This window comes from Ipomoea nil, unplaced genomic scaffold (assembly GCF_001879475.1).
Source record: "Ipomoea nil cultivar Tokyo-kokei standard unplaced genomic scaffold, Asagao_1.1 scaffold2144, whole genome shotgun sequence".
NCBI classification, from domain to species: Eukaryota; Viridiplantae; Streptophyta; class Magnoliopsida; order Solanales; family Convolvulaceae; genus Ipomoea; species Ipomoea nil.
Window position 1 is genome coordinate 6,228,916 of NW_017618572.1, and position 23,650 is coordinate 6,252,565.

The window sequence follows — 23,650 nt, forward strand, 5'->3', positions numbered from 1 at the left end:
TATTCCATGCAGTTTTCCACTATGAGATTTCTCTTTTTCTCTTGACAAGATCAGATGATATAACCCCATCTTGTTACGCACCATAATCAATTCCAGTCTTCCACTATGAGATTTGCCTCCTCCGTTTTCAACTTACCAATTAACAGTACGCATATCAGATTCTATCTTGACTTAGCATTTCTATATAAACAATATAATATAGACCCTAGCCTGTGAGAAAAAACAAATCACTCTCTTCTTTCTCTAATTAAATAATCCATCTTTTTGAATTATGGAGATGATGAAGAAGATGATGATGAGGCATGAGAAAACCACCCTCTCATTCTTTTATTTCTCGTCCTCATCATCAGCTGCTCTTTGTACTTTCCATTTTCTTCTGTTTTGCTCAATATGTAGTGTTACCCTTATTCCCACTCCCTCCTTTGCATCATCATCATCAGCTACTCTCTACTCAAATGAAACCGATAAAATTGCTCTTTTAGAGTTTAAACACCGGATTTCTGATGATCCCAATGGAGTAGTTCTTAACTCCTGGAATGACTCTGTGCACCATTGTGGTTGGCCAGGAGTGAGGTGTGGTCGTCGACACCCACGAGTTGTGGCGTTGAGGCTTCCTGAGATGGGGTTGGTGGGAACCATATCTCCTCATATTGGAAATCTCACTTTCCTTAGGGTTCTTCATCTCCATAGGAATATGTTGCACGGTGAAATCCCAGGAGAGATTGGTGGTTTGTTTCGACTAAGATCTCTCTACCTGTCTACGAATGCACTGACGGGAGAAGTAGCTAAGCTTAATCTCAGCAGCTGCGTACACCTTAGAGAACTCTATTTTTCTCATAATGGCCTCGAGGGGAACCTCCCTACTGCATTCCAATTCCTACATAATTTGAAGAAGCTACAAGAACTAGCTCTGGGTACTAACAGATTGACAGGTGGAATTCCTCCCACTTTTGGGAATTTGTCATCACTTCGAGTGTTGGGCTTGGAGGATAACCATTTGAAGGGACGTATCCCGCATGAGATTACGCGGTGTTGGAGTTTAAATAAACTTTCACTTGGCGGCAACAATTTCACTGGTACACTATCTCATTCTTTCTTCAATATGACTTCTATACAAACTTTTGCAGTATTCGGAAACTCACTTGAAGGGACAATTCCAAGCTACATAGGACACACCATGCCAAACTTGGAAGGCTTTTATTTTGGTGGCAACAAATTCCATGGAACCATCCCAATTTCATTTCCCAACGCCTCTAAGCTTCAAATTCTTGACCTACCAGTAAACAATCTTGTAGGTAAAGTTCCCTATAATATTGGAAGGTTAAAAGATCTTCTAGTTTTGCAGCTTTCATACAATCTTCTTGGTAGCAATGATCCCCTCAATGACTTGGCTTTTATAACATCTCTGTCCAATTGTAGTAATTTAAATTACTTTTCCATTTATGAAAATAGATTTGAAGGTAAATTACCAAACACCATAGCTAACCTCTCATCCAAACTCCATATCCTATATCTAGGACAGAATAAGATATTTGGTACAATACCCGGAGCAATAAAAAATCTAGTTAGCTTGATCGGTTTCGATATAGGAGGCAGTCTAGTATCAGGTGTTATTCCTAGTGAGATAGGTGAATTGCATAAACTACAATTTTTGGATCTTAATGAAAACCAATTATCTGGAAAAATGCCACTCACTCTTTTTAACCTTACATCTCTAGCATCAATTGGTTTGGCTAAAAACATTCTTGATGGAAATATACCATCAAATGTGGAAAACTTCAGGAATTTGAATGAATTGTACATGAACAATAACAAACTAGATGGCACAATTCCTCAACAAGTTTTTAATTTGCCATCTTTGTCTAAGTACCTTGACCTTTCCCGTAATTCATTCACTGGTCTGTTATCTCCCGCCGTGGGCAAATTGAAAACACTAAATGTCTTAGACATCTCTGGAAACAAATTGTCGGGCAAAATTCCAGATACAATTGGAGATTGTTTAAGCCTTGAATATCTTGATATGCATGATAATCTCTTTGAAGGTAAAGTCCCGCCTTCTTTGGTTTCCTTAAAGAGCCTTACACATTTGGATATCTCAAACAATAAGTTGACTGGAGAGATACCAAGAGACATCCAAAAGCTCCCTCTCTTGCAATATCTGAACATTTCTTTCAATGATCTAGAGGGGGAGGTACCAACCGTTGAAGTGTTTGCAATGGCTACCAATGTATCATTGCTTGGAAACAAAAAGCTATGCGGTGGTATACCTGAGCTAAAGCTGCCTCCATGTTCTGTGAAGAAAACAAAACACATAAAGCATTTAAAGCTTGTGATTATTATCTTCACATGTATCTGCTCGGCACTGGTGTTTGCATCATTCATTGCTTTTCTAACATTGTGTTGGAGGAAACAAAAAAGTATGGAGTCAGCAAAGCCATCCAAAGTTGAAAAGCTTTCCAAAATCCCTTATAGAGACCTGCATCAAGCTACTAATGGTTTCTCTGAGACAAATTTGATCGGTTCGGGAAGTTTTGGCTCTGTTTACAAAGGAAGATTTGAGCAAGGTGGAGGAGAACAAACAATTGCGGTGAAGGTACTTGACCTTTTAAAAAATGGAGTTTCAAAAAGCTTTCTTGCAGAATGTAAAGTGTTGAGGAACATACGCCACCGAAATCTTGTTCCAATTTTGACTTGCTGCTCGAGTTGTGATTTTGCGGGTAATGAATTCAAAGCTTTGGTTTATGAGTTCATGGAAAATGGGGATTTGGATATGTGGTTGCATACACATTCATCTAATGCAAAGACAACCGTTCTAAGTGTTCTTCAAAGGTTAAACATTGCAATTGATGTAGCTTCTGCATTGCATTATCTCCATGATGATTGTGAGCCATCAGTTATTCATTATGATCTAAAGCCAAGTAACATTCTGCTTGACAAAGACTTAACTGCTCATATTGGAGACTTTGGTATATCAAGACTTTATTCACGTACAATTGGAGATCGAATTGGTGAACAAACTAGTACCATTGGATTAAAGGGGTCAATTGGTTATGTTCCACCAGGTAAAAATATTGTCATAAAACTCTACTACTTGTTTCCATAACTAGATAGCTTAAGAGAAAAACTTTTCATATATCATATCTTATGTTGAAGAAGTTCTTTCCCAAAAATTAAAATGATCTATTAATTTTATTTTTCATTTGCTTTGTTTGTTTTGACATATAATTATATTTGGATTTAGAGTACGGGATAGGAGCAAAGGCATCAACTTTTGGAGATGTGTATAGCTTTGGAATCCTTTTGTTGGAAATGTTCACAGCTAAGAGACCCACGGATGATTTGTTCAATGGTGAATGTAGCAGTCTTTGTGAGTATGTGGAGATGACGTTGGCAGAGCAAGTTATGAAGATTGTTGATCCATTGCTTCTAGCATGGCTAGAAAGCAATTGTGGAGAAAGACCGCACAAAGATGTGGAGATTCATGGCAATAAATTGGTGGAAATTGAAGAGAGCAAAACCCACAACTTCTTCCTCTCCATCTTTAAAATTGGGCTCACCTGTGCTTCAACATCACCAATGGATCGCATGCATATGAATGATGTGACCAAGGAATTGCACAAGATTAAGAAGGCCTTCTTTGCATATAAATAAGCATACATCTCTTCTGATCTAGCAATGTTTCCACAGGTGAATTAGCATGTTAAGTTTGTTGTTTATTTGGACATAAATGCTGCTCTGTGTTTCTTTTGCTATAATCTTTTTTTTTTTTTTTGACTCTTCTTTTGTTATATGAAGCAACAAACATTTTCTATAAGATCTGTTTGAAAACCTAAAAAATGTTTTTCGAAAAATATTTTGATTTTACATGGTTAAAATAATTTACCACTTGATATTACGATATTCACAAATTAAAACAAAAGATGAATCCTTACAATATCAATACAAAAATCTGGAGATATTCTATGCAGCAGAAGGTGTTTGCTTGTTCTAATACAAGAAGCTCTTTTTGATCTTCTGTAACTCGATGATAACATCTTTCATAAGCATTCGATCCAATGGGGATGTAGTCATGTAGAAGCTCAAGAGAGCCCGATTTTGAAGATGGAGAAAAAGAATTGAAAGTAAACATCTCGCTCTCCTTAATTTTCAACAAATTTCCATCACTGTCCAACATTTGATCCCATTTATGGTTTCTTTCTAGGTATGTTAGAAGCAATGGGTCTACAATCTTCATCACTTGCTCTGGCAATGCTGATGCAACATACTCATAGAGACTACATTCATCATTGAATAAATCTGTGAGTCACTTTGCGGTGAACATTTCCATCAAAAGAATTCCATAACTATATATATCTCCAAATGTTTAACCTTTGAAGAGGAGTCAGAACATTTGTTCTTGCAGCAGAATATGTATGCAACCACGTATCAAGATTCCCATTTTCCATAAACTTATAAACTAGAGCTTTGAATTCGTTACCATCAAAATCATAGCTTGAGCAGCATGTCAAAATTGGAACAAGATTTCTATGGGTATGTTTTGTGATACCTCACGTTCAGAATGAAAGCTCATTGAAGAAGCTTTACCACAAAAGTTTGTTCCCCATCTTGCTCAAGTTTTCCTCTATAAACAGTGCCAAAACTTCCAGAACCAATCAAATTTTTATAACAGAAACCTTCAAGTCGCCCTATGCAAGTGGGTGTAAGAGATTCTGAAAAACTTTTCAATCTTGGGCAGCTTAAAGGATTTCCTCCTAGTCTCAACCTTATATGGCCCCACATATTTTAACCTTATATTCCTCAATAAGCCCTAGCTTCAGAGGAAGAAACCATTCTTGGAACAAGGCTTTTACATGCTCTGGGCAAGATTGACTGAAGATGAGATCGTAGCCCCACTTGGGTTAGGAAATAATAAACCTCACTTCCATCATCAATAGCTGCAGATGATCAAAAGCTTGAATTATGCAGATTACAGAGAACAGAGGAAGTTTGGCGATGGCCGAGATACAAGGCGGCCGGCCGGGAGGCGATTGCGAGGGAAAATCCGGTGGTCCGAGCCGCTAAGATTCTGAAAGTGGGATTGCGAAAGAACCGGGTTTTCTGGCTTTTGAGCTAGAGAATGATTGGGGGTGTTGTACGTAAATTTGATTGAGAAGAGAGGGTACTCTTGTCATTTAAATATATCATTGGAAACTTTTGTTTGTTTTATTGGAATAAGGATCAAATAGACAATCAAAACGTCCGCAATTAGGTAAATGAAATAAAAAATGTTACAATTGAGTTCTTAAACTAACTCATTTCAAACAATTTGTTCAATTTGCAAGTTTTTACAATTTCTAACCAGTCCCCTAAATTTAAAATAATTTTTAAAAATAATTTTTAAAAAACAATTAATTAAAATAAACTATAAAAGAAAACATTGTCTCCGGCCATGGAGACGAAGGGACCTTCTTCATCTCCGGCAAAGACGATGTGTTTTTTTTAAAAAAAAAAATTAGTTTATTTTAATTAATTATTATTTTTTTTGAAAGATAACATTTAATTAATTATTTTTAAAAATATTTTAAATTTGGGTGACTTGTTAGAAATGAAGAAAACTTATAAATTGAACAAATTGCTTGAAATCAGTTAGTTTAGGGACTCAATCAATTGTAAGTTTTTTTAGTTCAGTAACCTAATTGCATCATTGATTCGATGGCCTATTTGACCCTTATTTTTATTTTATTTTTACTATTTCAGTAAGGAATTTAATGCATTTAATATTTGAATCATTGCGTATGATGGCTGGTTATCTTTTTTTTTTTTTTTTTTTTTTTTTTTTTTTGAAACCAAACAGATTAGATTAAATCATTATGAAGACAAGATAGAGTAAATTTCATTTTTAGTCCTCGACTATTGTGGTATTGCCACATTTAGTCCTACTCTTTTAATCTTACCATAATACATCCTCGACTTAAATTTGATTGCCACTATTGATCCTCCGTTAAAATTTTCGTTAATCTACCGTTAAGAATAAGGTCAATAATGTAATTTAATAATTTGTCTCAAATACATATTAAAAGAGTTAATTCCACCGGAGGTCCCTTGTCTTTGGTGAGAATTCCAAATTTAGTTCCAAACTATCGTTTTTGCCATTTTACATCCCAGACTATTGTTTTTTGGACACTTTTAGTCCTCATTTTTTTTCAATTTTTATTAAGGGAATTTTTGTCTATTCATATTTTTCTTTTGTTATTTTTCTGATTTCAACCAGTTTAATTGGTTTAGAACTTTAGGAAACCTCTGATTTTTAGTAACCATATTTTTCAACCAATGATATGTGGTTGCATGCACATTCATCTAATGCAAGGACAACCGTTCTAAGTGTTCTTCAAAGGTTAAACATTGCCATTGATGTACCTTCTGCATTGCATTATCTCCATGATGATTGAGAGCCGACGGTTATTCATTGTGATCTAAATGTTAATGTTTTCACCTTGCATTTAAGCTTATTTTCCTTGCTATTTGTTATAATCTTGTCCAAAGTATCCCCATTTGATTCATTTGTGTGCTTATGAGTAATTCTTGATGATTTAGATGAATTGAATTATTTTTGGAGCATTTCGGATGCGTGTAGAGTCAATGGGAATCAATAAGAAGTTATGAAGATGGAGGAAACATGTTACGTACTGAAATTTAGTACGCAACGGAAGAAACCTTTCGAGCAGGCTTCTGGCTCCAATCCGTATTCGAGTTACGGTAACTCTAAAAGAAAAACAACATAATAGAAGAAAATGATGAACTCTTCAATATAATTAATTTCTGCATACCTTTAACATTATATAGAATACCTTATATATACTATCTCACTTCCTAAAATAATGTAATTATAATAATGGAATGACTAATTATTCTCCTAATTACCAATTACACATAAATGCTAATTATTTTCCTAATTACATATATAAGGTAAGTTACATTTTTCTTGCTACAAGATCAATGCCCATCCACCAATGTTACGTACTGAAATTTAGTACGCAACGGAAGAAACCTTTCGAGCAGGCTTCTGGCTCCAATCCGTATTCGAGTTACGGTAACTCCAAAAGAAAAACAACATAACAGAAGAAAATGATGAACTCTTCAATATAATTGATTTCTGCATACCTTTAACATTATATAGAATACCCTATATATACTATCTCACTTTCTAAAATAATGTAATTATAATAATGGAATGACTAATTATTCTCCTAATTACCAATTACACATAAATGGTAATTATTTTCCTAATTACATATATAAGGTAATATACATTATTCTTGCTACAAGTTCAATGCCCATCAATGGCGTATCACTCCTTGCCTCTTCAAAAATCACCTTGTCCTCAAGGTGGAAGTATAAGTGGTTCGTCTCTTGAGTTCTACCCAACACAAATATTCAACCCAAATTTTTGGTTGAAAAATGTTAGGAAGATTGTACATCAGGTACAAGGCTCGACCGAACCAATACCATTGCAATATAGAGACAAATGAGATTTCCTCCTTGTGTAACTCGGTAACAAAATTCATTTTCTCTTGCAGTGTGTTCTCTTGGATATAAACTGAGTTTTTCATGAGGTAGATTTCTTTTGTAGGAGAAACTAGTGGTACATAAATCTTTTCTGGCGCACTTTCATCCTCCTTATTAGAACTCAAACTTGTACAACTCTTCATAATCGACATTGGTTCTTCAACTGTCAATGAGATATTAGGAGGGGTGGTGGTGGCTTGTCTAATATGTGTAAATTTTTCTCCTTGAGATCATGGACACTTTTATTATCAACCACATTCATTGACACCTCAAATTGTAGTTGATTTTTTGGCATTGTTTCCTTGAGGATATCTACATGTTTTCTCGGACCATCTAGTTGACTTTGATCTTTTTCCAGTTTATGAAGACTGTTGTGAGACAAATAATTGCTATTGACATGGATAATCTCCTCAATTGATACAATCAAACTTTGCAATGCGTGATTAATAGTTTGGAGTTGGAGATTCAAATTAATTATTGGTGTGGATAATTTGATTATAGACGAAAACTGAGAGATTTGTTACTAACCGATTTGTCATGACGGTATGCAAAAAAGCAATAAGTTGATTTCAAGAATTTTGATGAAAAAAAAAAACAAAGATAATGATAAAGAAAAAATACGAATAAGGAAAAATTTTGTGGTATTTTTTTTCTGATTTGTTTGAGAACTTTTTTTTTTTTTTTTGAATTTTCTAAGGGATGCTGCCAAAAACTGAAAACAAAAACAAAAATAAAATAAATATAAAAAGATAGAAAATACTCTCACCAATAGATTCAATGAAAACACCAATGTTACATACTGAAATTTAGTACGCAATGGAAGAAACCTTTCGAGCAGGCTTCTGGCTCCAATCCATATTCGAGTTACGGTAACTCCAAAAGAAAAACAACATAACAGATGAAAATGATGAACTCTTCAATATAATTGATTTCAGCATACCATTAACATTATATAGAATACCCTATATATACTATCTCACTTCCTAAAATAATGTTGTAATTTTGCATTTTCTCTTTTTTAAACAGATTAACTGGATTAATCAACAGACGAAATGGACTGACTGATTCAGCGATGAAGTCAGTCAGTAATAACAAATCATAGAGAAGGTTAAAGAAAAGATAACATCACAAAGCCAACGACACAGAATGTTTACCCAGTTCGATACAATGTGTATCTACGTCTGGGGGACGATCACATAGGCGTCCAATCCACTAAATCATAATCCAATGTACAAAGGTTGATATACAATAATCTTACCCAAGTGCCCCACACAAGGTACATACCCAGTCTACACAGGTTTAGTGGATTGTTGAAGATGGAGAGCCATGCATACAGAAGTCCAATGAAATCCCTTCACTTGGAGAGCCCAATCTGATGCAGTCCACTTCAATGACGTTCTTTACAGTTGTTCCCACAACAGTGTGATCACAATGTCCTTTCGTTTAAGCAGCAGTGATTCTTCTCAAGTTCGTCATCTTAATCACCATAAACATGTTGTATTGAGAAGGGGTAAGGTAATCAAAGATCTGATCTCATAAAACTGATGTGGAGTGTTTCTTCTCTCTCAAGGCGTAACACTAATTCTCTTTGAATGCGGATACTTATAGATTCGTCGATAGAACACTCCTTCCATAGATGTCTTTGATTGTAGATGGTAGGACAATATTTGAAGAATGTAATCTTAAAGATTCGGTCCATACCTTTCCAAAGCAGATACGCTGATCTTCCTTCCAAATATGTCTTCTGTAAACTGCGTACAGCTTTTAAGAAAACAGCTTCTTAAATCAGATCTTCAGTTTCAGTCCTTCTGTTGTTGCTTCTGATTGATCAGTCTTCTGTAAAGCTGAACGGACACTAAGCTAAACCTATCTTAGTATGCCATAATAATATTGCCAATTATACGATGGGGTTTTTGAACAATTAAAAACACTAACAAACTCCCCCTTTGGCTATTATTTGGCAAAACAACTCGACTATGTAGAAAGACATAAACATAAAAAACTAAGATAGGTTATCATAAAGAAACAACCCATGAGTCTGATCTGATTACATAGCAAAAAAAAAAAAAAACAAAAAAAAAAAAACACAGCATACATGTCATGCTGGATCAAAAAAATAGTCTAAGAACATTCTTCAAATAAGCAGAGGTGCCATCGAAACAAACAACACCCAGCTAGGGCCAGAAGGTACACAAAACAACTCCCCCTGAGTTCATACTCCCCCTGAGTTCATACTACTCCCCCTTTTTTCCAATGAGAGCCAAAGGTCAAGCATTGGAGGGAGTTTCACTGTCGGACTTCGCAGGTTCAGTAACAGCAGCAGATTCAGATAGGCTTAAACGAAGAAGAACGGTTGCCAGCTCAGTACGGGCCCCTGTCAGTTGTTTAGCAATTATACCGTGAACTGTCTCAAGCTCAGAGACCCGTGCCTTTAACTGAATGGAGAGAAGAAGATCCTTGGCATGGGGCGAGTCATCAGCCACATTATCAGGTTCAGAATTGGAGGGGGCAATCACCGGTATAACATCACGAATGTGATCTCCAGTCAAAAGACGCCGATCAACAGTATAGAGCAGAGTTGGACTGATCACTTCACTCGGCATAGGCTCAAGACCCTGAGTTGTAAGAATGCCATAAATCAGATTCGGAAAGGGTAGCCTTACCTTCTGCTCTCGTGGATGGGTCATGGTGAGGATGTGGTAGAAAATCCAGTTTCCCAGATCAATTGGCATCTTCGTTCCAATTCGGTACAACAAACCAGCCAGGTGCTTACCAACCGTGTGGAAGTGAGCTGATGGGAGCCAGTTATGAAGAGCCAGACGATGCAGAATAACATATCTGGATGTGAGTTGAGAGCTCGGCAAATAATCCTTGTCAACAGTAGGCCAAGTATCAAGCTGTCCACCCGTTAGAGTCTTGGCCACCAAGTTCCAATCTGTAATTGCCTCTTCTTGCACAGCAGTCAGTCCATAGTATTCATTGATCATGTCAGGCCCAAAGTGTAACACCCCGTGTTACGGCCTTCAATCCCGGATTAATTATTTAATTAATCCCGTTAATAATAATTAAATATGATTTAATTCGGTTTGGTTTCCCTTTAATTAATTAATGAGGTGCACCATGAACCGTGGACCCTTGCCTAAATGAGAGTCTTAGGCCTATTAGGAATAAAGGAAGTAGGCCTTTTACTATTCAGATTATGATTAGGATTCTCTTTAATTAATTAATATGGTCCACTATGGACCATGGACCCTTATCCCTAAAACAAGTCCTTAGTCCTATAAGGAATAGAATTAGTAAACCCATACCATTCAGGCCCTAATTAGGAGTCTTAAATATATAAATAGGGATATAGAAGGCACCTATATCTTTCACCACAATAATCTCTCACCACACAAGAAGTTCCAAGAATCCCCTTAGGAGAAATCAAGAAAGAAGAAAGCTTAAAGAAAGACCCTTCATAGCCAAGGAATTAATTAAGGCTAAGAGGTAACCCATGTCTCAACAAAACCTATTTTCATAGCTATGATTCCCCTCTTAGGATTTCCCCATAATATTGTGTATTGTTTATTTGTGATATTATTATTGATGATTGATGGGATAATTCCATGGGTGATCTTGATGAGGAGAAGTTCTTGATAATTATGGTGTTCTTGATGATTATATGACGTTCTTGATAATTAAATGGTGTTCCTGATGTTCTTAATGATTATATGAGGTTCTTGATGATCATATGATATTCCTACCGAATCTTGATTTTTGGAAGATGAACTGTGTTCTTGTTGATTTAAAAATAATTAGAACCCTAGGTTATATCATGGAATCCATATGGTATTACTCTTGGTATGTTGGGTGGGAATTCGCATGATTGGGTGTTGATTATGTCTAGAAAAGCATGATAGGTTATGTGCCATATGTTTCTTGATTTTGATCCGTTAATTGTCTACGTGTGTTATCAATTGTGTTTAAAAGTGTCTAAGCATGGTTTCGGGTTCCACAAAGGTTCCCGGGGCGTTTTTGATGAATAGAGTCAGTGGGGGGTAGGTGGGGGTAGGGGACCCGCCACCTACCCGCGGCCTAGTTGGGCAACGCCACCCGCTGCCCGGAACAGTAACGCCGGCGGGTGAACCCTCACCCACCGGCTACCCGCTGGAAAGTATCCCAACCCGGGATTCCGGCTTCCCCGTTTGATGTTCCCCCGACCCCCGTGGTGTCCCAACGAACCCCTCCTATCGTGCCTATGTCTAGTTTGATGTTCGGATACTGTTCGTAGGTCGAATGAGTCTTGTATATTGCATACTAGTTGAATTGGTATCCCATTGACCTAGGTATAAGAAATATGAACCCCTTAGGATTATTCTTAGTTGTGGATGACCACGCATAGGTTTCGTTATACATTTCCCCCTTCCCAATGTGTTAATGTGGGTTGCATGTGCTTGCTATGTGTTATGTGTGCATGTTACCCCGATTTGGTTGAGATCAATCGGGCTATACGGGCAGTCGGATGGGCTTAGAACCATACCGGCTGTTAACCAGGCTGGTAAAGACCGGTCAGGTATATAAATATTATATAGGACTGAGGTCCACTATACGGGCAGTTGAATGGGTTGAGAACCATCCCAACTGTTAACCAGGCTGGTAGAGACCGGTCAGGTATATAAATATTATATAGGACAAAGGTCCACTATACGGGCAGTTGAATGGGTTGAGAACCATCCCAACTGTTAACCAGGCTGGTAAAGACCGGTCAGGTATATAAATATTATATAGAGCTGCGGTTCATCGGTCGGTTGCGATCGATCCCTCCGTATTGTGAGACGAGGCAGGGTGCTGCGGGGCCGTGTCAGAGCTATACGCGCTGACCCTCATGTATGGGCATGCGATTGGTCCTGTGGCGCCAACAAAGTGTGCTATGTGATGAGATGAGAAGAATTGATGATATGACTGTTATGGAAACGTGACCATAGGGCTCTTGCTAGTAATGCTTAATTGTGATTATTGGTTGTGCTTATCTATAACTGTGCCCTATCTGAGAATTGTATATGCTTGATTATGAATGTTGATTGTGTGTACCCCTATTTGTCGAGTCGGTTCCCTGATTTGAAAGCTAGAGTCTCTTAGGATATATCTTCATGCTTCGAAATGACTTTTCGTATATCTATGTATATAACTATATGTATTGTATTTCAACGCGTTGGAGTGGGTTACCAGGATCTCTCGCTGAACAGATATATTTGGCTTTCAAGCACAGAAGAATAAGTCACTGGAGCGCGCTAGAACTTGGAGCGTAGAAGTAGATAGTTTCCCTTTCGGCCTGCGTGCCATGCTTATGCATTTACATTATTGAGGATATTAGTTAGTTAGCCTGTGCACCTGAGTTCTCTAGCTCAGGTGTGGCATAACACCCCGTACTCTTGTATTATGTTTTGGGATTTAATGAGATTTCACCTTTATTTTATAAGTTTTAAACGTCTTGAAAATCTGGGGTGTTACACGAAGATGTACCACTTCCCTCGAATAAAGATCTGCATTGGTCGTGACCCAGTTAAGAGGTCAATCTCGTCATTTAGATTACAGTAGAATTCATAAGTTAGGAGCTTCGAGTACGGGCAGATGGCTGTGACAGTCTTCAGCAACCCTATTTCATTCAGCTGTGGTAGAATATCACATACAGAATTCAGCTGATTCTCATCAACAGATCGTTAAACAATAAGATCTCGTCTGACTATAGTGGACCATTTTCCCTGAGTAGCTGGAGATACAAACTGAGGCTTGTAAACAGATGTGTCAGACCCTTCAACAGGTTGAACTTCAAGAGTTATGCTTCGACCTCTAGAACGTGTGGATGGTTTACCCTTTCTAGCAGATGATGTAGGTACAGCAGCAGGTTGAACAACCGTAGGGCCCTTTTGTTTAACAGAAGACCGTAGAGTCTTAAACACTTGTTGAACAGGAGGATTGGTCTCAGGTTTTGCAGGCTCACTAGACTTCCTTTTCTTCTCTGGTTGATCTACATCAGCAGTGTCCTCACCAGATTCAACCACAACCTTCACAGGAACATTCTTTCGTTTCGACCTTCTTGTCTCCTTGGATGGAGAGTGGACAGGAGACACAGAGTGACTAGAATCAGACACATGAGCAGATGAACCACCAAGGAGATTAGTGACCTCTCGTATTTTGAACGTGGTGGAATCAGGATGAGCAGTAGCCTCAATAGATTGAACCTGAGATGTAGGGGCTTGGGTGCCATAGACTTCAGCCAGTATTTTTTCATCTTCACTTGAGGATTCAGAAGGGTGAATCACTCTGTAGGGTTCTGGAATGGAGGCAGCAGGAAGACCAGCAAAATGCCTAACATGATCAAGACTCTCCACCAAAGATGAGGAGGTGTAGACTGGAATGCCAACCATTTTCTTGGGTTCACAGGGGCTTGAGGATTGCACATTCTCAATAGCAGCAGGCATATCAGATGGATTAACAGAGGAGTCCACTTCTTGTGGGACATTAGCAACAACAGCAGGAGATAGAGAAATATTATCAGACTCAAACACAACCAAACTTAGATTGTTGGGCTCATCAATCGGTTTGTCTTCCTCTACAGATGCTTTAAGCGACTCACTATTCAAGGGATCAGACTTCACAACAGGTAAGCAAGGAGGATCAACAGATACAGATGATTTCTCAGAGATTAAAGCAGGCACATTCTCAGAATCAACATGAACAATAGATGGGGCAGCATTAGACACTAGATTCTCAGGTTTATCAGGTGAAATTTCTATAGGAGAGTCAGAGGAATTTGACCTGTTTCGCAGAATCTCAATATGATGCCTGGCTTCATTCTGAGCAGCCTGAAGATACAGGGGTTGAGCAATTTCTCGACGACGGGAGATTTCTTCAGACTCAAGGGCTCTTTGAGCAAAGTAATGGAGGAACGCCCCAGCGCGATTTCCATCCGAGGGTTCTGGAATAGATGCCGGATTAATGTCATCACCTGCTTCGGAGGCCAACAACAATAGTTCACTGGTGTCATCGTCTGACCAGTCGGCATAAAACTCTGGATAATCGGACAATACAGTGGCAATGATTTCATCTCGGAGAATGGGATCAAGCTTCAATTTTTTCTTCATAGCCAACATAAGCAAGGTTTTGACATGTTTGGTGGCTGTTTCTTGTGAATGCACCTTTCTTCCAAGCTTGATGATCATATTACGAACTGCATCCGCCATTGATGAGAGATTCGAGAAAACGAAGAAGTAAACCCTAGATAGGAGATTAAGGATAATACAGTCTGTGTGCAGAGAGAGTCTCTTGTTTGTTCTCTCAAGTCTTACTCGGTACTTGATTATAAGCCCAAGGGAGAAGAACCCCAATAAATGCAGCTAGTCAGAATACATGCAGAGTTGATGTGATTGACGCAACGGTATACCTCCTTTTTAGGCAAGAAACGGATGCTAGGCATATTTCAAATTTGAAAAAAGCCTAATTACTTTTATGGCAATTTAGGTTAAGATATTCTCTTAACAAAAATGAAGGGAGTTTTAAAAGGAAGTCAAAACTGAGATTTGACCAGAATACGTAAACCTTGCACTCTCCTTCTGAGAGACGATCTGCCCTATTAGTCAATTCTGTAGATTCCCAGAGCAGATCTGAGAATCTCAAACCGGTTTGCGTCTAGGGGCTTAGTCAGGATATCAGCCAACTGTTTCTCTGTTTGAATATGTTCCAACTCAATCTCCTTTGATTCTACCAGGTCTCTGATGTAGTGATGCCTTATATCTATATGCTTCGTCCTGGAATGTTGAACTGGATTCTTTGAGATATTAATAGCACTGACATTGTCACAATAGAGTGTCATAATTCCTTGAGTAAGACCATAGTCTAATAACATCTGTTTCATCCATACTAGCTGAGTACAACATCCACCAGCAGCTATGTATTCTGCCTCTGCAGTACTTAAGGAAATTGTGTTCTGTTTCTTACTCAGCCATGACACCAAGTTCTTGCCAACGAAGAAGCAACCACCAGATGTACTCTTACGGTCATCAATGTTCCCTGCCCAGTCAGCATCACAGTATGCAATCAAACTCAGTTCACTGTCCTTGGAGTACCATAGACCATACTGACTTGTTCCTTTTATATATTTCAGAATCCGTTTAGCAGCTATGAGGTGTGATTCCTTTGGATCAGATTGATACCTTGCACATATTCCAACACTAAACATTATGTCTGGTCGACTGGCCGTCAAGTACAACAGACTTACTATCAGGCTTCGGTAGACTGTGTTATCCACTGATACACCAGTGTCATCTTTGGATACTTTTGTGGAGGTGGAGATCGGTGTCCTGGATGGTTTACATGATTCCAGATCAAACTTCTTGACTAAATTCTTAGCATATTTCTCTTGTGAGATAAAGTACCCTTCAGAACTTTGCTTAACTTGCAGTCCTAGGAAGTATGTCAGTTGACCAACCATTGACATCTCAAATTCTTCCTTCATAACTTTTACTAACTCATTTGTATATTTCTGTAGAGTTGATCCAAACACAATGTCATCCACATAGATCTGAGCAATGGTGACATGAATTCTAGTAGTTTTCACGAATAATGTTTTGTCAACACTCCCCCGTTTATAATCATACTGTAGCAGATACTGAGTCAGTCGTTCATACCATGCCCGTGGGGCTTGTTTAAGACCATAGAGAGCCTTTCTAAGCTTGTAGACATGTGATGGATGCTCTGGGTCTTCAAATCCCTTAGGTTGCGCCACATAGATATCTTCATGCAGGTACCGATTTAAAAAAGTTGTCTTGACGTCCATCTGAAACAGTGTAAATCCCAGAATGCATGCAACAGATAGCAGAATTCTGATTGACTCTAGTCTAGCCACAGGAGCAAATGTCTCATCATAGTCAATTCCTTCTATTTGAGTGTACCCTTGTGCCACTAATCGAGCTTTGTTCCTTGCAATATTTCCAGCTTCATCAGTTTTGTTTTTGAAGATCCACTTTGTTCCAATTATGTTGACACCATCAGGTCTTGAAACTAGATCCCAAACATGATTTCGATCAAACTGATGTAGCTCCTCCTGCATTGCCTTGATCCACAGATCATCCTGTAAAGCTTCTTTTACATTCTTGGGTTCTATGTTGAGGTATAGCAAGCAGACCCAGATATTTCTATCAGATTATTTCTTATTCTGCTCCTGGTCTTCATCCCATCTGTTGGATCACCAATGATGTTATATGATGGGTGACTTTTCTGAGTTCTGGTGGGTTTGTCTTTACCTGTACCATTTATGAGAGTTGTCTCCTGTTCCGAACTTTCTTGATCTTCATATGAGGATTCTTGTGATTTGGGCTGACTGTTGCTGTCTGCAGTATTTAGTTCACTGAGAGGAAGCTTTGTCACTGGATCTGTCACTGTTGTGTCTACTGATTCTTCTGGACAGTCATCTATAACCACCTTTACTGATTCCATCACAGATTGAGTTCTCTTGTTGTAGACTCTGTAGGCACGACTGTTTGGAGAGTATCCAAGGAAGATGCTCTCATCACTCTTAGGTTCAAACTTCCCTCTTTGTTCTTTATCAGCCAGCACATAACACTTTGTCCCGAACACATGAAAATACTTCAGGTTTGGCTTCTTTCCCTTCCAGATCTCATATGATGTTTTGGTCGTTCCTGGTCTAAGATAGACCCTATTTACAGTATGACAGGCTGTGTGTACTGCTTCAGCCCAGTAGCACTGCGGCAGATGAGAGGCATGTAGCATAACTCTAGCCATTTCTTGTAATGTTCGATTCTTTCTTTCCACCACACCATTCTGTTGAGCAGTTCTAGGAGCTGAGAACTCGTGTGATATACCATGCTCGGAGCAGAAATATGAATATAGTGAATTCTCAAATTCTTTTCCATGATCACTTCTCAGTCTCTGAACTTTTATTATAGACTCATTCTTTTCCTTCTGAACCCTTATGCACAGAGTTTTAAAGGCCTTGAATGCTTCTGATTTTTCTCTTAGAAAGTACACCCAGCTGTATCGAGGGAAATCATCTACACACACAAATTTGTATTTCTTTCCCCTAATGCTTTCAGTCTGTGTTGGCCCCATGAGGTCTATGTGAACAAGATCAAGACACTTCTCAGTGGTGATACCTCTTACTGCTTTCTGCGGAGTTCTGATTTGTTTCCCAATGGCACATGCACCACAAACTTTTTCCAGATCTATTCTGATCTTAGGTACTCCTTTCACAACTTCCAATTTTATCAGCTTATCCATATCTCTGAAGTTTACGTGACCCAGTCGTCTATGCCAGAGTTTTGATTCATCAGATTTGGATAGGTGACATGCAGTTTCATTTGCCAAAACATAACAATTGTCTGAGGACCGGGTTCCTTCCATGACAAGTTGATTTGCTTTGTCACTAACTCTGCAGCAGTTACGATCGAAGCACACATTCCAATTTTGATCACACAGCTGCCTGATGCTAATCAGATTAGCTTTCAACCCACTGACTAACAGAACTTCTTCTAATTGAGGCAAACCTGGTGCATTCAAAGTACCTTTCCCAACTATTTTCCCTTTTTGTCCATCTCCATATGTTACAGCTCCACTGCTTGGTTGAACAGCCATCAGACACTTTACATTTCCAGTCATATGTCTGGAACAGCCACTATCGAAATACCATCTAGCTTCAGTTGTAGACGCAGTCAGAACTATAGTGGGGTAGCATATAACTTCTGACTTTCTGACCAAACCTGTCTAGTAAACGGTGTAATAGTCTTGTTCTGATATTTTTCCTTCCTTTGATCTCTGTAGAAAAAATAACATTCAGGTCGAGTATGACCTTTTGTTTGACAGTAGTGACAAATGGGAGTGTAATGTCTAACTTTGACAAGCTTATTTTTGAACCTTGAATAATGAGATTGATGGGTTACTTTGGCAAGGTCAGTATCTGCAGTCTGGTCATATCTTTTTCTCTTGTCAATTTTCTGCACTGATCGAGATGACTGTCCTTGTTCAAAGCTGTGAACTGCTGTGGTCTTAAACATACCCTCTTTGACAAACATAGGTGCATTATTCGAAGATTCACCTCGTTCAAATCCTAGACCTGTTTTGTCATTAGGATTTCTACTAGAGTTTAGAATCTTGTCTAAGGTTGATGTCGTGTCCATCATCTGGATATTTTTCTTCAGACCCTCCAGTTCCTTTATCAGTTTTCTTTCTCTGGATCTTATCTGAGTGATGAGATCTTCTTTTATGACAAGGTCTGTATTCAGTTTTTTTAGAAGATCATCCCTTTTCTTCAGTTCATCATTCAGATTTTTATTGACTTTCACAAGTTGTTCCCAACTTGCAACAAGTTTAGCAAATTCTATCTCAAGTTGAGTATGGCTCTCTTCAAAATCATCAGTTGATATGTAAGATTCTTCATCTGATTGGTTTCCGTCTGACTGAATGTCTGTAGCTGTAAAGAAGGCTACAAAGTTTCCCACATTGTCATCTGGCTGATCATTGGATGTTTCCTCCTCATCATCGCTTAATGTAGCTACTGACATAGCCTTTTTTCTCTTGAGATACGTTGCACATTCAACCTGTATGTGTCCATACCCTTCACATTCTCTACACTACACTGACCGGTTGAGGGACTTCCCTGTATCTGTGGAACTGTTTCTGTTCTGTCTTGTTCGACCAGTCTGAGATTGATTGTTCTGTGAAAAAAGGAGTTGTTTCGGCTTTCTGATATGAGGAGTTATTGCCTTTGTATTGTGTCCTGGTGGGCTGACCTTGACTCTTTCTGTTGAAACCTTTTAATATTTTCTTGAAATTCTTGGTTAGAAGTGCCAAGGTTTCATCATCTATGTCGTCTGTGCCAGATTCTCGATCAGCCTCAGCTACAAAAGCCACTGACTTTCTTTTTCTGTTGCTTGCAAGATCATCATCGGCAAGCACTTCCAGTTCATATGTGTGTAAGCTTCCCATAAGTTCTCCGGCAGTCTTCTTTTCCCAACCTGTGTGTTCCTGAATAGCAGTTACTTTCATCCGGAAGCATTTAGGCAAAGATCGAAGGATCTTTTTGACTACTCTCTCATCAGTGAATGGTTCACCAAGAATTGAGGCTCTGTTCATCAGATTCTGAACCCGACTGTGAAAGGTCGAAATGGTTTCCTCTTCATTCATTCTAAGGGCTTCAAATTCTGACAGAACCATTTGTAGCTTTGACTGCTTGACATCACTAGTTCCCTCAAATCTGGTTTCAAGAATTTCCCATACACGTTTAGCTTCTTTTACCCCGGTGACAAGAGTAAAAACAGATTCATGCAGAGATCCTACAATCGAGTTCAAAGCTTTGTTGTTTAGATCAGAGGCATTCATTTCATCGTCTGTCCAAGTCTCCATGGGCTTATCTCTAGTGGTTCTATCCTCATTCTGAACAGTTGGACAGCTCCACCCAGTTAGGATAGTACGATAAACCCTGGTACCTTGTGCTTGGAGATATATCTCCATGCGAGCCTTCCAGAATGAGTAGTTGTGACCATCTAGTTCTGGTGGTTTCATACTTGCATCCATCCTGAACAAAAACAACCAGCCAACGAACACACACAGATGCACTTCCAAAAGACAGAGAACAATGCAAAACTAAAACAACTGATACGGATCAAGTCACTATGTAGACTTAAAAGCTCTAATACCACATGTAATTTTGCATTTTATCTTTTTTAAACAGATTAACTGGATTAATCAACTGACGAAATGGACTGACTAATTCAGCGATGAAGTCAGTCAGTAATGACAAATCATAGAGAGGGTTAAAGAAAAGATAACATCACAAAGCCAACGACACAGAATGTTTACCCAGTTCGATACAATGTGTATCTACGTCTGGGGGACGATCACATAGGCGTCCAATCCACTAAATCATAATCCAATGTACAAAGGTTGATATACAATAATCTTACCCAAGTGCCCCACACAAGGTACATACCCAGTCTACACAGGTTTAGTGGATTGTTGAAGACGGAGAGCCATGCATACAGAAGTCCAATGAAATCCCTTCACTTGGAGAGCCCAATCTGATGCAGTCCACTTCAATGACGCTCTTTACAGTTGTTCCCACAATAGTGTGATCACAGTGTCCTTTCGTTTAAGCAGCAGTGATTCTTCTCAAGTTCGTCATCTTAATCACCATGAACATGTTATATTGAGAAGAGGTAAGGTAATCAAAGATCTGATCTCATCAAACTGATGTGGAGTGTTTCTTCTCTCTCAAGGCGTAACACTAATTCTCTTTGAATGCGGATACTTATAGATCCGTCGATAGAACACTCCTTCCATAGATGTCTTTGATTGTAGATGGTAGGACAATATTTGAAGAATGTAATCTTAAAGATTCGGTCCATACCTTTCCAAAGCAGATACGCTGATCTTCCTTCCAAATCTGTCTTCTGTAAACCGCGTACAACTTTTAAGAAAACAGCTTCTTAAATCAGATCTTCAGTGTCAGTCCTTCTGTTGTTGTTTCTGATTGATCAGTCTTCTGTAAAGCTGAACGGACACTAAGCTAAACCTATCTTAGTATTCCATAATAATATTGCCAATTATACGATGGGGTTTTTGAAAAATTAAAAACACTAACAAATGTAATTATAATAAGGGAATGACTAATTATTCTCCTAATTACCAATTACACATAAATACTAATTATTTTCCTAATTACATATATAAGGTAATATACATTATTCTTGCTTCAAGATCAATGCCCACCAATGGCGTATCAAACACCTCTAAGAGAGCTAAATTATGGAGTGTTTAGTGGTCTTGGTCATTTGGACAAACAAAGGCAAAAGTGGAGCAAAAGAGCAAGAAGTTGAAATTCCCGCACAAATCGTCCACTGCTCGGTATTTTGGCCATATCTCTGCGTAGGAGTCTCCAAATTAAGTGTTTTTTATGTCATTAGAAATCTAGCTTGATGGACTACAACTTTGATGTGGACCACAAAGGCTAATTCAAATGATTTGAGGGTGAAAATATGCCTAGAAGATGGACACAGTGCACAGAAACTCTGCCTTGTGGCCACGGGTGTGGCCACGGGTGTGGCCAAGGGCGTGGCCACTGGGCAGTGAGCCTTCATTTCTGGCCATGGGTGTGGCCAAGGGCGTGGCCACACGCGTGGCCAGCCTCTGCACTTTTTGGCAGCGCGTTTTTTACCCTTTTAAGGGGATTTTTCCACCCCAAAACACATCATTCATTTTATCTTTCATTTCCTTTTCATTCCTTAGTTAGGTTTAGCTCTAGTATAGCATAGATTAGTGTAGATTTCTTGTTCCTTTCCATTTCCAAGCTCAAGAACATTGCAAATCTTGGATTTCAAAGCTTCAATAGAGAAGTTTTCTTATTATCTCTTCTATTTACTTTTTCATCTATGTTTTCGATTACTCTTTTAATATTGTGTATCTATTGTTATATTATTAGTAGCTAAGTGTTTTGGGACTAGGATTTGGTTTGATTTCTTGCGATTGATGTCTATTTGAGTTGTATTGCATAAGGGGGATTATTTGGGTGATCTAGGGTTGTTGTGTGAATTGGGTTTGTTGAGAAATTTGTGTATGATTGTTGGATCCCAATTGTATGCTTCATTTGGAGTGTGTTTGTTGCTACGAGAGTAGAGCTTGTACACTAGCCACACATTCACACACTTAATGCCCAATACGAGAGTATTTCGGGTGTTAAGGAGAATTTTTGCCTTGTGTTCTTGTTTGGGCATCCTTGGGTTGAATTACCACGAGAGTGGAGTTTAATTGGAGGTTGCAAGTCCAAATAGCTACGAGAGTGGTATTTGGACACTTTTGTGCATCTCACTTACCCTATGCCTTGTTTAATTCCGTAATCTTAGTGTAATATTTGGCATCTTAGCTTGAATCAACCAAGTCCCAGTCATTTGTTTTACTTGTCTTATTTGTTATTAGCCTAATCTTATCAAACCAACTCATTAAGGATATGTCTAGCTTCTATAAGGATAGTTTTAGCTTGTGCTTAACTCCGCTTTGCATCAATTCCTAACATTACGAGAGCCATCTCCAGTGGAACGATATCTAAACTCTATACTGTGATTTGATACTTGATGGATGTGTGAAAAACGTCTTCATCAAATTTGGCGCCGTTGCCGGGGATGGATTGGTTTTGATTGTTTTGTGGTAGTTAACATTGGCGAATGACTTTTCTAGGAGACTAGCCCATTTTTTTCAGTTGTTTTTTTTTTCTTTTTATTTGCCTTTTGTGCTCAAGTGCTATTTGTTCAATCTTGTTTGGAATTTTCGGATGAAGATACCTTGCTTGGTGCTTTTATTCTAGATCAAGGAGTTGTTTGGTACCCCATCCACCCAAAGAAGAACTTTCAATATGTATGGGTATGAGTATCAAGGATCCTTACCACCATTCCAATTTCCTTCCAATAGATACGAAATGAATTGGAATATGAGTCAAACATATGGAGTAATGGAACAACAAGAACCACATCCCAATATTTCCTACATGAATCAAGAAGCTTTTCAAGTAGGCACACCATCATTTACTATGCCACAACCTTTATGCTGTACCATATTGCCTCCTAACTACCAACATTTGTGCCAATTTCAAGAGTCATCTTACCAAGAGCCTCACAAGGATATCAATCCCTTAATCAAGAGCCCGAGATGATGTCCAAGTTGATGAGTTTGATAATGCAAACGTCTTCACGAGTGGATAAGTTACAAACTCAATCGGAAAACATGATGGCTCAAGTACAAAGTTAGGCAACTCAAGAGCCGATTTAAGATTCATTGTCCAATGAAGAGGTTCAACAAGAGTTTCCCTTATCTAATGAAGGGGATGAGATTGATGGAGATGAGGATGTAAGGGGAAATCTTGAAAATGAAGTGCTTGAGGAGTGTCTTGAATCCAACCATTTGAATGGGAAAGAAGACAAGATTGAGACTCAAATTGAGATTCAAGATGATGGTGGCAAGGAATTTTTGCAAAGCACCCCGTTTGAAGAAGAAGTTAATGAGAGTGAAGTTGATAACATGCACGGTGAATTTGATGAATGTTCTCCAATGAATGATACTC

At 38.5% G+C, this 23,650-nt stretch overlaps 1 protein-coding gene and 1 long non-coding RNA gene across 2 annotated transcripts; both read left to right on the forward strand.

The window, feature by feature from the left end:
* The first annotated feature begins 203 nt into the window (after window positions 1-203).
* On the forward strand, window positions 204-3,651 carry LOC109148856 (probable LRR receptor-like serine/threonine-protein kinase At3g47570). Its single transcript, XM_019296611.1, has 2 exons — window positions 204-3,062; window positions 3,242-3,651. The coding sequence occupies exons 1-2, from the start codon at window positions 272-274 to the stop codon at window positions 3,649-3,651; spliced, it is 3,201 nt and encodes a 1,066-aa protein (XP_019152156.1). The 5' UTR covers window positions 204-271.
* Window positions 3,652-21,327: 17,676 nt separating this feature from the next.
* LOC109148858 lies at window positions 21,328-23,440 on the forward strand. The gene is made up of 3 exons (XR_002048895.1): window positions 21,328-21,471; window positions 21,852-21,855; window positions 23,429-23,440. It is a non-coding gene; the product is annotated as an uncharacterized LOC109148858 (long non-coding RNA).
* Window positions 23,441-23,650: the final 210 nt, after the last annotated feature.

What these genes read in the sequence shown, in the direction of transcription:
- LOC109148856 (XM_019296611.1), top strand. Translation starts at nt 272, where the DNA reads ATGGAGATGATGAAGAAGATGATGATGAGGCATGAGAAAACCACCCTC. An exon ending in AATTGGTTATGTTCCACCAG is followed by an intron (nt 3,063 to 3,241) that starts GTAAAAATATTG and finishes ATTTGGATTTAG; the next exon opens with AGTACGGGATAGGAGCAAAG.